This window comes from Camelina sativa, chromosome 10, assembly GCF_030686135.1.
Source record: "Camelina sativa cultivar CO46 ecotype springtype chromosome 10, ASM3068613v1".
Taxonomy (NCBI): Eukaryota; Viridiplantae; Streptophyta; class Magnoliopsida; order Brassicales; family Brassicaceae; genus Camelina; species Camelina sativa.
In genome coordinates, this window is record NC_141889.1 from 1,584,320 (window position 1) to 1,596,345 (window position 12,026).

General features: G+C 36.5%; 2 protein-coding genes and 1 pseudogene across 3 annotated transcripts; 1 reads left to right on the forward strand and 2 right to left on the reverse strand.

Annotated features, from left to right (window-relative positions):
• The first annotated feature begins 366 nt into the window (after positions 1-366).
• Positions 367-3,504, forward strand: LOC104716466 (G-box-binding factor 1). The gene is made up of 12 exons (XM_010433842.3): positions 367-883; positions 1,345-1,443; positions 1,545-1,589; positions 1,691-1,780; positions 1,874-1,963; positions 2,086-2,225; positions 2,340-2,397; positions 2,478-2,526; positions 2,613-2,734; positions 2,824-2,901; positions 2,995-3,120; positions 3,214-3,504. Exons 2-12 carry the CDS (start codon positions 1,384-1,386, stop codon positions 3,301-3,303), a joined length of 948 nt encoding a protein of 315 aa, XP_010432144.2. The 5' UTR covers positions 367-883; positions 1,345-1,383; the 3' UTR covers positions 3,304-3,504.
• LOC104716465 (HVA22-like protein k) lies at positions 3,288-5,375 on the reverse strand. The gene is made up of 8 exons (XM_010433841.3): positions 5,237-5,375; positions 4,933-4,991; positions 4,437-4,534; positions 4,203-4,254; positions 4,030-4,093; positions 3,836-3,931; positions 3,680-3,752; positions 3,288-3,583 (listed from the first exon to the last, which is right to left on the reverse strand). The coding sequence occupies exons 1-8, from the start codon at positions 5,297-5,299 to the stop codon at positions 3,474-3,476; spliced, it is 615 nt and encodes a 204-aa protein (XP_010432143.1). The 5' UTR covers positions 5,300-5,375; the 3' UTR covers positions 3,288-3,473.
• A 54-nt stretch (positions 5,376-5,429) lies between these two features.
• On the reverse strand, positions 5,430-7,023 carry LOC104716464 (scarecrow-like protein 15 pseudogene; annotated as a pseudogene). Its single transcript, XR_015568736.1, has one exon. The product of XR_015568736.1 is annotated as a scarecrow-like protein 15 pseudogene (transcript).
• Positions 7,024-12,026: the final 5,003 nt, after the last annotated feature.

Genomic DNA, 12,026 nt, shown 5'->3' on the forward strand with positions numbered 1-12,026 from the left:
TTCGATGATTAGTCTTGTGATTCCTTTGGTCCAAGCTTGATTCATTGCAATTACAATCGCGTGTAGTTCTGCCTCAATAGCCGCATAACAATTTTTGCCAATACTACATCCTGCATTAATATCATTTATCTTTTAAATTCTTTAAAGGAATTGACTACTAAAAAAACTATTTTAAAATTAAAAACTTGAGAGAAGCTTTTGAGTTGGTTGGTTTTATTGTATCAAACAAAAAAAGTTGACAAATAATATTCGTTAAATATTCAATATATCTACTAGTAATAATTTAGTACTATATAATTAGATTTGCTAATGAATGATAATTAAAATGAAATTACTTTTTCTTGATTGATAGATAGAGAAATAAATGAGTAGATGAGTCACACCAAACAGTAGCTACCGTGTCAAAACCTTATCCAGTAACACGTGTACAGCTGGACCTCTCATTGTCGCACGTGTCAGATCATCAAAACCCTAAAAATTAAAATTAAAAAAAAAAAAACTTTCCTCTTTCTTCGTATCCTTCTCCTCCTATCGGACTTTGACACACCAGATCGGAGATTTCTCAATCCTCTCTCTGTTTTTTTGGTTCCCTAATCTTCTTCTTCAATCAACAAAAAAAAAAAAAAAAAAACTCTCCGACAGATTCAATGAAGCTCTAAGTAAGAAGAAAAAGAGAAGAAGAACACACAGATAAATTTTAGTATATCTTCTTTCTTCTTCGGAGCCCAAAGGGGGAGTTTTTTTTTTTGTCTGATCTGTGCGGAGGGAAGAGAGACTGACGACGTGTCTTCATCCTTTTTGTCTCATATATATAAATCAAAAAATCCTAGCTGGACTTCCACATCACTGCTGCTACCTCAATTAGACGAAGAAGAAGCTGCTGGTCTGTTTTTTTTTTTTTTTCTAACTTCTTTATTTTTTTTCTATGCAAAAGCACCCTTGCATGTAACAGATGTACTCGTCTTTGCTGATTTGGATTGAATTGGTTGATCAATTATGCCAAATTTGAGGTTGTTTCGTGTATAATTCACTAAATTGGTTATGCAATTTAGGTTATAGAGATTTTATATTTGCTAAAGATTTCGTTTGGAGGTTTTGGTTTTGACTCTGATGCATGATTTTACTAAGCTTAGATGTGGGTTGAGACATTTTGACTGCTATTAATGATAGCCAAAAGAACAGTGCCCTTTGCTCTCATCCTGTTGGTTTACAAGTCATAGATTGCTATCATTGGAAGCACAAAAGATTTATCCTTTCTTGAGTTTTGGATTTAATGTTTTATGATGATGACTATGCTTCTGTCAAGATCTCTGGTTTGACATATTCTTGTTTTTTTGTATATAGTCTGAGTATCACAAGTAGTAGTAGTAAGCTCATAAAGCTATGGGAACGAGCGAAGAGAAGATGCCATTTAAGCCTTCCAAACCAACATCTTCGGCTCAGGTTCTCTTCTCCTTCTCTTTTCGTTTTGTATTGGAAACTATTTCATGGATTGTGGATTCAGAAACTATAGTTTGTTTGATGTATCTATCTCTTGTTTGCAGGAAGTTCCTCCCACACCGTATCCAGACTGGTCAAATTCAATGCAGGTTCGTGTCACATGCACTACTTTTGTGTTTTATAGTATAGTGTCTTCTTTCTCGAGAAACACCCAGACTTCAGAGCATAATTTTTATGTTTATTTCATTAGGCTTATTATGGCGGGGGAGGTACTCCAAATCCTTTTTTCCCATCCCCAGTTGGATCTCCTAGTCCTCACCCCTACATGTGGGGTGCTCAAGTAAGTTTTCAATCTATAGTTGCTGATGTGATTCTATGATAAATCAATCTGTAAGACCACCAACTGAGTTTTTCTGTTGTTCATTACTTTCAGCACCATATGATGCCACCTTATGGGACCCCAGTTCCGTATCCAGCAATGTATCCTCCGGGGGCTGTCTATGCTCATCCTAGCATGCCCATGGTAATTTCCCATGCCATTAACACAAAATTTTAGCTATCGTTTAAAGCTTTTTGCTCTGTTACATGGCGCATGCATAGATAAATGAGAAAGTAAAAAACTTGCTCGACATCCTTCTCTTGTAGCCTCCTAATTCTGGTCCAACAAACAAGGAGACTGCGAAGGACCAAGCTTCTGGCAAGAAGTCAAAGGGGAACTCGAAAAAAAAGGGTGAAGGAGGTGACAAAGCTCTCTCTGGTTCAGGGAACGATGGTGTCTCTCATAGGTGATTTTAATTACACTCTATTCAACGTGTTACTTGTTCAGTTTGATTGCAGTGATATATGCACATCATGAGGGAGCTTTTATGTAATTATGATCTTTTCTTTCCGTTGTGCAGTGATGAAAGTGTCTCAGCGGGTTCATCTGATGAAAATGATGAGAATGCCAATCAACAGGTACTGTTTTATCTTTGAAGTGTTCTCTTTTACTTCAATGCTTTGTGCTGTGTGTTTAATTGAGTTTCACGTTATTGTAGGAACAAGGTTCAATTAGAAAGCCAAGCTTTGGGCAGATGCTTGCGGATGGTAAGCTTTGGACAGCTGCAATGTTTATGGCTTTCCTTTGCCTGTGTTTTCCATGTTTCTTGACTTGGTAAAGTTTCCTTAAACAGCAAGTTCTCAAAGTACTACTGGTGAGATACAAGGTTCAGTGCCCATGAAGCCCGTAGCCCCCGGGACTAATCTGAATATCGGGATGGACTTATGGTCTTCCCAACCTGGTGTACCTATGAAGGTGTGACTAGATCATCATTTTCACTTGCGAATTAGCTTTTCTGATTTACTTATAGACTTCTTCGTTACAAAATCCTGTTTACTCATCAGGATGAACGAGAGCTCAAGAGGCAGAAGAGGAAACAGTCTAACCGTGAATCTGCTAGGCGGTCTAGATTGCGAAAGCAGGTAATATTCATCTCTGTGTAAGACTGTTAGTAGTATTATTCTCTGTTTGCTTCTCATGTAAATTACTCATTGCATAATAAACCATTCATATAGGCGGAATGCGAACAGCTTCAACAGAGAGTGGAAAGTTTGTCGAATGAGAATCAAAGCCTGAGAGATGAGCTACAAAGACTCTCAAGCGAGTGTGAAAAGCTCAAGTCTGAGAACAACTCGATCCAGGTAACAAACTCTTGTTTGAAAATCAGAATCTCTCCAACTATCATCTTATTTCGGTCAGCTTATATGTAAACACGGTCGCTGAATGAATTACAGGATGAGTTGCAGAGAGTGATTGGACCAGAGGCTGTAGCTAATTTAGAACAGAATGCTGCTGGGTCGAAAGACGGTGAAGGCAAAAATTAACACTTAGGAAACGTTATTATTGGGATTTTTAAACACTGGATAAAGAAAAAACCTCGGACCAAAGTTATTTGAGATTACATAACTATACAATCGTTTGACATTTTTGTGTAATAGAGATTTGACCTACAAGACTGTAAGGCTGCAAAAGCTACGATTACACCTTTGTTTCATTAGTCCTCGTGATTGGAATCCGATTCTGAATCTGAGTTTGTTCCTGTTGGTCCGGGGCTACCATTTGCTGTGCCTCCTAGTCGTTGGCCTGGTGGTGCAACCTCATTGACTGTTGAAACAACAGTGCAAATAAAATACACAATTCAATAACCTAATAGCAAAGTATTAAATTTCGTAGAAAATTCGAGTTTCGGAAAAAAAAAACCTGATCCCAACATTTTGGCAATCATTGATCGGACAAACCGTATTTCTCCTTGGTGCGACCTAATGACCTTCACCTGCAATTGTTTGTTTTGTTGTAAAGCAATTGGTAAACTAGTAACTCAAAGTATATGGAGGTCTGAAGAAAGCAGTTATCTACCATTTCTTCATATACTCCATCCACGAGTCGGTCCACTCTAGCTTGGTGTCGTAGGAGGAAAGGACGAATCTGGTTGTTGTATATTTGTTTTGATCCCTAATAGTAAACAAAATAAGCAAATCGGGAAAGCAGAATGAGTAAAGGGTTAAAAGCTTGTTATACGTTAGTGATTTCAAAGAGATTAGGACAGCTACCTCGACGGTTGGGAGTTGAAGCCAGACGAGGAACGCAAATTTCACATGATAGTACAATGGGAACCTGCAAATAATCGAGTATACTGAGTATCAACACTATGCAAGTTAAACAATCCCTGTCTCTTGATAAAGTCCACTAGAACCATTAGCGTAACAGTGAAAAAACTCAGTACCAAGAAATGATCTTGTCCGTGAACACTTCAACAAGGCTGAAAGAGCCATAAGCTGTACAAAAGATAAAGAGAGAGAGGAAAAAAAAATATCAAGTTCCATGTGAAAGAAGGCCAAGGGAGATTGCAATAAAATTCTCAAAGATAAACCGCATAAGAACAGTAGAGAACAACCAAAGAAGAGGTGAAGAAAAGAATTAGAAAGATGATTAGCAAATTCCAGTAACAATATCGAACCTGCCCAGTAGATAAGCCATTTTTGTTGTTCAGTCTCATCTCTACTCTCAATTGCCTTGAAGGTAGAGTACACAGGCAACCCGATGCCAATGGAACAGCTGCAAAACATACACACAAACGTTTCCTTTATAACCGAATCCTTGAGTCAACTACAGATATAACACCACCTCTAACAGAGTAAAGAATCCAAAAACTCGACAAGAACAAAAGGAACCCAAGATTCCCCAAAAAGAGATTTGACTCTCGTCCAAAAGATACCCTTAATTATCTCAACAAGTTGTAATACCCTTTCTCCACTCCGCTAAGCTAATAATAATGAGAAGAAAAAAAATCCTTACCCCATTGCTTTACATATGAATGAGCATCTCTCACTCAATCAGATAAACAACCTACCCAATCAAATCACCCAATTATACCTCCATATCATTCATCTTATTGTACCATTGATTTAGCGTTTAGATGACTTTCACCTTACAATTAGAAAAGAAAAACTCACCATGCTGTACGAAGTACGATATTGGAACCAAGTGGAGAAAGCAATACACGCAACCCAACCTGAAAAATTCCGTAGAGAAAAAAAAAATATTTCCATCAATCCAAAAGTTTGAGAATATCCATATGTTTAAGGAATTGAAACGCCCTTTTCTCTAATCCAAAACACCCAATCCACGAAATCTGAATTCGAAGTCGATGACGGAATCCTAACAATACAATATCTAATCAAGGTAACCATAAACTTTGACACGAATCGCCAAATTACAGATCGGAAACAAGTGGAATCTGAGGAGAAGGAAGATTACCTCGCTGGTGAAGCCAGATCCGAGAAGCGCCATGGATGGTATCTGTGAAGCAAATCCGCTCATCGGCGATTCCTACGACGGTTTACCAAATTGACGAACTCACACACTCGCAAAAGGAAAAAGGTCACTTATATATATTGGAGTATAGGGAGAGAGATTATGAATGATTAAAGCCTCTCGCTCAAACAGAGACTTTGAAGAAGAAATATTTTTATTTCCTTTTATTTAAAAAGAGAGAGAAAAACACCAAAAAGAAATAAATATTTATAAAGACGGTAGATACAATTTCTATTTTCTATATCATTGTTAAACCAAGCCCGGTTTATCTAAAACCGCCAAGCTGACGTGGCAACAAGAGCTCTTCCATGCCAGCACAGCACCAATTCTCCTTGTCGTTTTGCCACGTGGAATCCTCTAACCTGCGCCTTCTCCAGTAAACACTCTGCTTGGAAATCGGCGAACTGGCTTAGCTGGATCGGCCTCATCCCGGCGGCGCAGAAAACTTCCCGCCAAGTCGTCTCACCGGTGTTTCTCCTATCAGCCGCCGTTTCCACCGCCGCGGAGATTTTTGGACGCAGAACGAACGCTTCCACTATCTTCTTCACCAAATCTCCAGGAGGAGCTGCGGCGTCGAGCGACTCCAGCACCATCGTGTAGAACTCAAGAGCGCTAACAAACTCTCGCCGGAACGATCCAGATCCGGCGATCTCCGTCCATCCTTCGCTATCGACGAACACGACGACCTTGGGTGACACTCTCCGTAGATTGTTCACGAAATCGGCGATTCCGCTTAAACGGCGAAATATCGCCGGAGAGATCAAAACGATGGTTCTCTCTCCCTCGACGAACCTAATCGCTTTGAAGGATAACATCTCAAACGTCTTCAAAAGAACGAACTCGATCTGGAAACGGATCTTCATCTCCGCCGCGAATTGAGTTAAGTTTTCTTTGACTAGCCTCGTCTCGACGGCGCACTCCTCCGCGACGACCGCCGTAACTCTTAAAAACCCACCGCTGACAGATTTCTCGGCGATTTCTCTCATGAGCGATGCGTATTGTCCACCGAATCCGATCTCGAAATCAACCACGTGGACGAACGGAGAAGCCGACTGAGAACTCAACGAATCGAGGATGGCTTGGTTGGCCGTGAAATGAGAGAAGAGAGGGATGGGAGAAATCCCGGAATATTCCTTAATCGCTCGGATCCTCTGAACAATCTCAGACCAAGAAGATAACCGGATTGGATTCCGGTTTGTTCCGGTTAAAAGAGAAGCGAGAGCTTCCTTGAAGTAAAACGCAGCTCTCTGTAACGGTCTACCCGAAGGGGATCTTAACCGTTGGTTGAGCCGTGACAATATCACCTGAGCGAGCTGTAACTCGTCAGATTCAACACAATCCACGACTCGGATTAGATCTTCGATGAAATCAAATCCTCCATTGTCGACGCCGTCGAGAGAATTGAAACCGTACCCGGTTGGTTGTTGGTTCTGACCGGGATAAACAATATCGGTTGATGACTCGAAATCAGAAGGTTGAATCTGATCGGGAAAGCCAGGGAGGTTTGAATCGACGGCGTAAAGAGGCAAAATAGTAGAATCTGAGGTGGCGGTGGTTGTAGTAAAACCGGTTTTAAGTGAGTTAGGAGCAGAGTCATCGTCGAGCTCCAATTCTTTCATGATGGAATCCCAATCCATGGAACGCATGACATGTTCGTCCATGGATAAGTGATTACCATCAGTACTGTTGTTGTTGGTTGTGTCCTGAGGAGATGAAGCTGGGATTTTCATGTGTTGTTATTGTTGTGAAGAAGATGAAGAAAGGTGAAGCCTTTTTAATCAAAGAAAAAAAAAAAAAGATTATTTTTCTCTGCTTTCTTTCTTTCTTTCTATGTGGAGAAGAAGGTGGCGGGGCTTTTGAAAGGTATGATTGGTAAGCTTTTTATCGTCAAGGGAGTGCGTGCAAAAAAAAAAAAAGCAAAGAGATTTGGTAACCGTGACCTCTCCAGACTCCAGCTATGTAAAGGGGCTAACCTCACATACAAATAAAGTTCGTCTACTTTAAAATAAAAAAGAAAAAGAAAAATAAATCATTCGAGTGAAAGAGATGGAGAAGCTCCACTATGTTGATTGATATGATCATCAGGAAGGTGAAAGTTGAAGAAAAGAGAAAAAGGATGTTATAAAAAGGTTCATGATTTCTTTCCTTTTTATTGTCTGAGTGTGATTATTTTGGAATGTTAATATTTCATCGTCAAATCTTTAATCTATTTTGATACTATATACTTCACAAAAGAAAAAAGAAAAAAAGAATTATGTATATCACATTAGTTAAATAAATCTAGAGCGGTTTATTAAACGGACAATAATTCCCGGTGTTTGCGACAAACTCTTGAAAAAAAAAAAAAAAAAAAAGGAGTGACCACTGGGCTTTAAGTGGAACCCACAAGATAGACACGGTAAAAAGCGGTAAAAAGCAAGGGAGGGGGGGGGAAAGTAAGCAGGCCCACATTGGGCTAACTTTTGAGGTAATTTTGTCGGACGGTAACGCATTAGAAGCCCATGGGCCATTGTTTTTTGTTTTTAACCAGAGATTGACTGATCATTCAAAAGTCAGCGCGTAAGAATCACGCCCACTTTCTTCTATCAGTCCCCCCACCTCCTTGCTTCTCTCTAATAAGCTTGCTGCAAAGGAGAGACGAATATGTTCTCTTCCCTTCGCTTCTTTTTGGCTTTCATTTTCATGGAAATTTCTCTTTCTTTTCTCTTTAGTGTTATTACAAAACAAAACCCACTCCACATTCTTTTTGAATATACTTTTTTCCTTATTGTGATTTTTTTATGAAACTTGGTCAATAAAACCTTTAATTTAATTACAAGTATAATGACTACAACAATGGTCTTATTAAAAAAAAAACAATCAAACTAATCCCTTAATACTTTTAGCTGATTGAAAGCAAACTTAATTTGAATTATTGAATAATCTGAAAATATCTTAACAAAGATCGACTAGTTTTATTGTTTCTTTTCCGCAAAAAGATCGTCTAGTTTTATAAATCTCGTGTGGGAAAAAGCTTTTCCTCCTCTCATTGAGACATTATTCATCCTTTAATATCGTGGAGTAAAAGGTTCCTCTCACCCTTAATACATTCATTCAGCTTTTCCTTGACATTAATTCAACAACTTTTCTTTTCTCTTGCATAAAATTGTCTTTTTTAAACTTTCTCTGTGTTATTATTGTAGATTTTTTGCGTTATAGCGGCTTAATTTACACACTAATCTACTAAAGTTCTTTTCGTGGCAGTTTTTTATTTTTTAAAATGTTTATTATACTAATGAGTAAGCAATTAAGTCCACATTTTTGTTACTTTACATATGTTTTACAAAAAAAAAAAAAAAATCAGAGAAATAATCAAGTTTAATATTCCACAATGTGAAAGCCTGCATGCAATGGGATCCACTTGTATCCTAATCTCATGCTTAACAAACAACAATTATTCAGTTTTTTTTCCCACAATCAGACATATAAAACCCCATAATATTATACAGTAGCTATAAGATTTCGAACGTTTGAATGTAATACAATCCGTGAATGATGATTATGCATATATTACAATATCGCGTACCTAGATACCTAAATCTTGCCGTCAAAACAGATACCTACATCTACATGAATTTTTTAGCAAAAAAGAGTTGAATATTTCGTCTGGTAATTAATACAAGTTTCTGTTTATTAACACACGTGATTGTAAAAGTTTTAAAACAAACGAATGACGATCATATCTTATATTCCCACTCTGACAATATTCTTTTACCGATCGACCAATGGGTCCTCTCGTTACCAAAACTGTCCCAACGCCAAAGGTTTCCTTCTTGTTATTCGTTTCTGTATTGCAGGTAATTTTATAATATCTGCTATACTTAATTTACAGTAAGTATAATGTCTCATCATTAATAAAGACAGAACACGAAAATTTGAGCACGTAATACTCGACATAATCACGGTGTTTGAAGGTGAAACGTTTGTATGTTTTATTTTTTCTCCGACTATCAAAAACAGTCTACTGATATATCATATCCAACCTTTTGATTAATATGTCCAAATTCAATAGAAAAGGATTGAAGTACTAAACTAGTATTTTTGTACAACCATGCATGGTAATAATATTTGTTTTCTTTTTCTTTTTTTTGTAGAAAAATATTGTTGCGTATCGTCTTGGGAGATTATTTCTCAATCCCACTACCCCAAAGAAAAAAGAAAAAAAAATCCTTATTAATATAAAGGTCACATACTTAGGAAGTAAGGAAAGGAAAGGAAGGAGAGGCCGATGATAGACGACACAGACGCTTCTTCCCTCATTCAAAAGCGAGAAGCTTCATCCTCACAAAAGCAAAATCAATTTTTAGTAGATTCTTATTTCATGTCATTCACAATAAAATAAAATAAAATTTAAAGATCGTTTCTCCATTAAAATATGTCATTCACATGATATGAAAATATAACTTTTAACGTAGTACCGGAGAAAATGTTTAATTTCCTGTTGATAGCTATCAAAACGTGAAAATAAAGGCAATACTATAAATCAACTATCAATGATAGATTGTTAATTATATTAACCACCTTTTTATCTTAATTTGATCACATGTTTTATTTTTTACAACTTATCCATGCATACCACTGGAATTTGATCTGAAAATTTTGTAGACCGGTTGTAGTTACACAATGTATCATATAGAGACAGTTGATAGAAAATATAAGTATGTGTATTAAAAGTAAACTCATGTGCGTATTAAACTAATTGGTAAGCCTCGTAATGGAGTAGAATTTTTTTTTTTTTTTTTTTTTTTTTTAAATTTCAAATGTAAACATTTATATTTTAACTCAGCTACTTCTGAAAGCGTCCTTCCGTCTCAATGCCCAGCAATCCATCCAATGCAGTTTTAAAAACAAAATCTACTATATGTATTTTCAATACTGTGAACATAGCTGGTGGTAGGGAAAAATAAAATAAAATTAGCGTCATATTCAATTAAAAATTCGGTTAAAAAAATATATTACTATATAGTCAATAATGTACCGACAAAAAAAATGAAAGAAAAAATAAATGGAGGATGTTCTATTGCAACACATTGAGTAGTCACAACTCACAACTCACAACTCACAACATGCCTTGGAGACTCTTCCCCATCAAGAATATATTACTTTACACGTTTTTAACATATTAATTTACCTCCTTTTGTTATTATTGTCTTTTAGTAAAATAATATTATTCATAATACAAACATACTTTTAATCTTTGTACGGGATCATTTATTTGTTTGATATATCGTTTACTAATTTCTTTAAAATATACAATCATGCACATCTTTTTTCTTGTTACACATATTTTTACGATCATACATATTTATATTTACAACAAATTATTGTTGTCTAACGTACCAACAAGTATGTTCTGTTACTTGTGAAGATGATAAATTGTTCTTAGAAACAAAACACTGTGCTATCAACTTAATTATTTTCCATCACTTTTGTTTTTCTTGACGTCCATTATATACTTTCCATCATTTGATTCTAGGGTCATTCATTTTATCGAATAAATAAAAGAACATATAAATCCACCATAGGATAAATCTGAATTAATTCGTTTGTACACATGTGTTGATGTGTATAGTCTTTTGTCTAACAAAACTCCAAAACCCCTATGTTACTATATATGTGTTTCTCATGGTGTTGACGGACATATATATCACTATTCCATCTTAGTTACGTTATAGCCAGCAACAATTTTTTTTGTACGTAAGTACGTATTTGGCGTGATTCGGTGATTGTCTAGCGTAACTCTTTCAGTACGTAGAGCCAAACATGTGAACTGTTTATGACCATATAAGGTATATATATGTGATAAGCCTGAGACTTGACACTTGAGATAAAAAAATTTTCTTGTCCACGAGCCAACAATTAACCAAACACAGTCACGAGTCACATACGTTCTCAACTTCACTTCCATGCATCGAATATCACTCATAAAGTCAAACACAAATCATAATTCCTAAATCAATTAGCATCATAGGCAGTCTTTAATGTTCACACGTTACCAAACTTGTTTGATTCTATTTTTATTTTTTGGTATTTCCATTTTTGGGATGTTACGTGTAAACTTCGGTGAACCGATCACTCTTATATGGTTTTTAGATTCGCCTGTATGTAGCTCATATTTAGACCCTGTCAAACGAATAATATTAACTTATATCATTCATTATTACTATATTTAGGTTAAGATAATTAGACAACTAATGATCATGGGAAAAATCAACTTCTATACAGAATCCAATCACCCAAAAGTATGATTAAAACGAGAATCTCAGTTCTCACACATACAAGTTGGTTGGGGGCACTCACAGTCACACATACGTAGATTGGCCCAAACACTGAATAATCGGGCGGGCCTGACATTTTTTTTTGCCCTTGATGCACAAATACAGACAACAAACTATTTTGCAAGTCTCCTTCAAACAAGTAACGGGCTAAAATTCAATAGTTTGAGTTTCGAGATAAGGCAACTTAATGAAATTAAAATGTGAAACAGTTGCATGTAATTGTAAATACACATCTATTAGAAAGATAAGCATTATTGATAATGCTATCTCTATGCATATCTCAATACCGTAACGATAAAAACTAGATATGCACTGCCATCACACTTAAAACCGTGTCATTTAATTGGACTAACGCGCGATGGAAACTATGCATCTCTGTTGTTCATATATATATTCTCTTCAGTCTTCACAACATT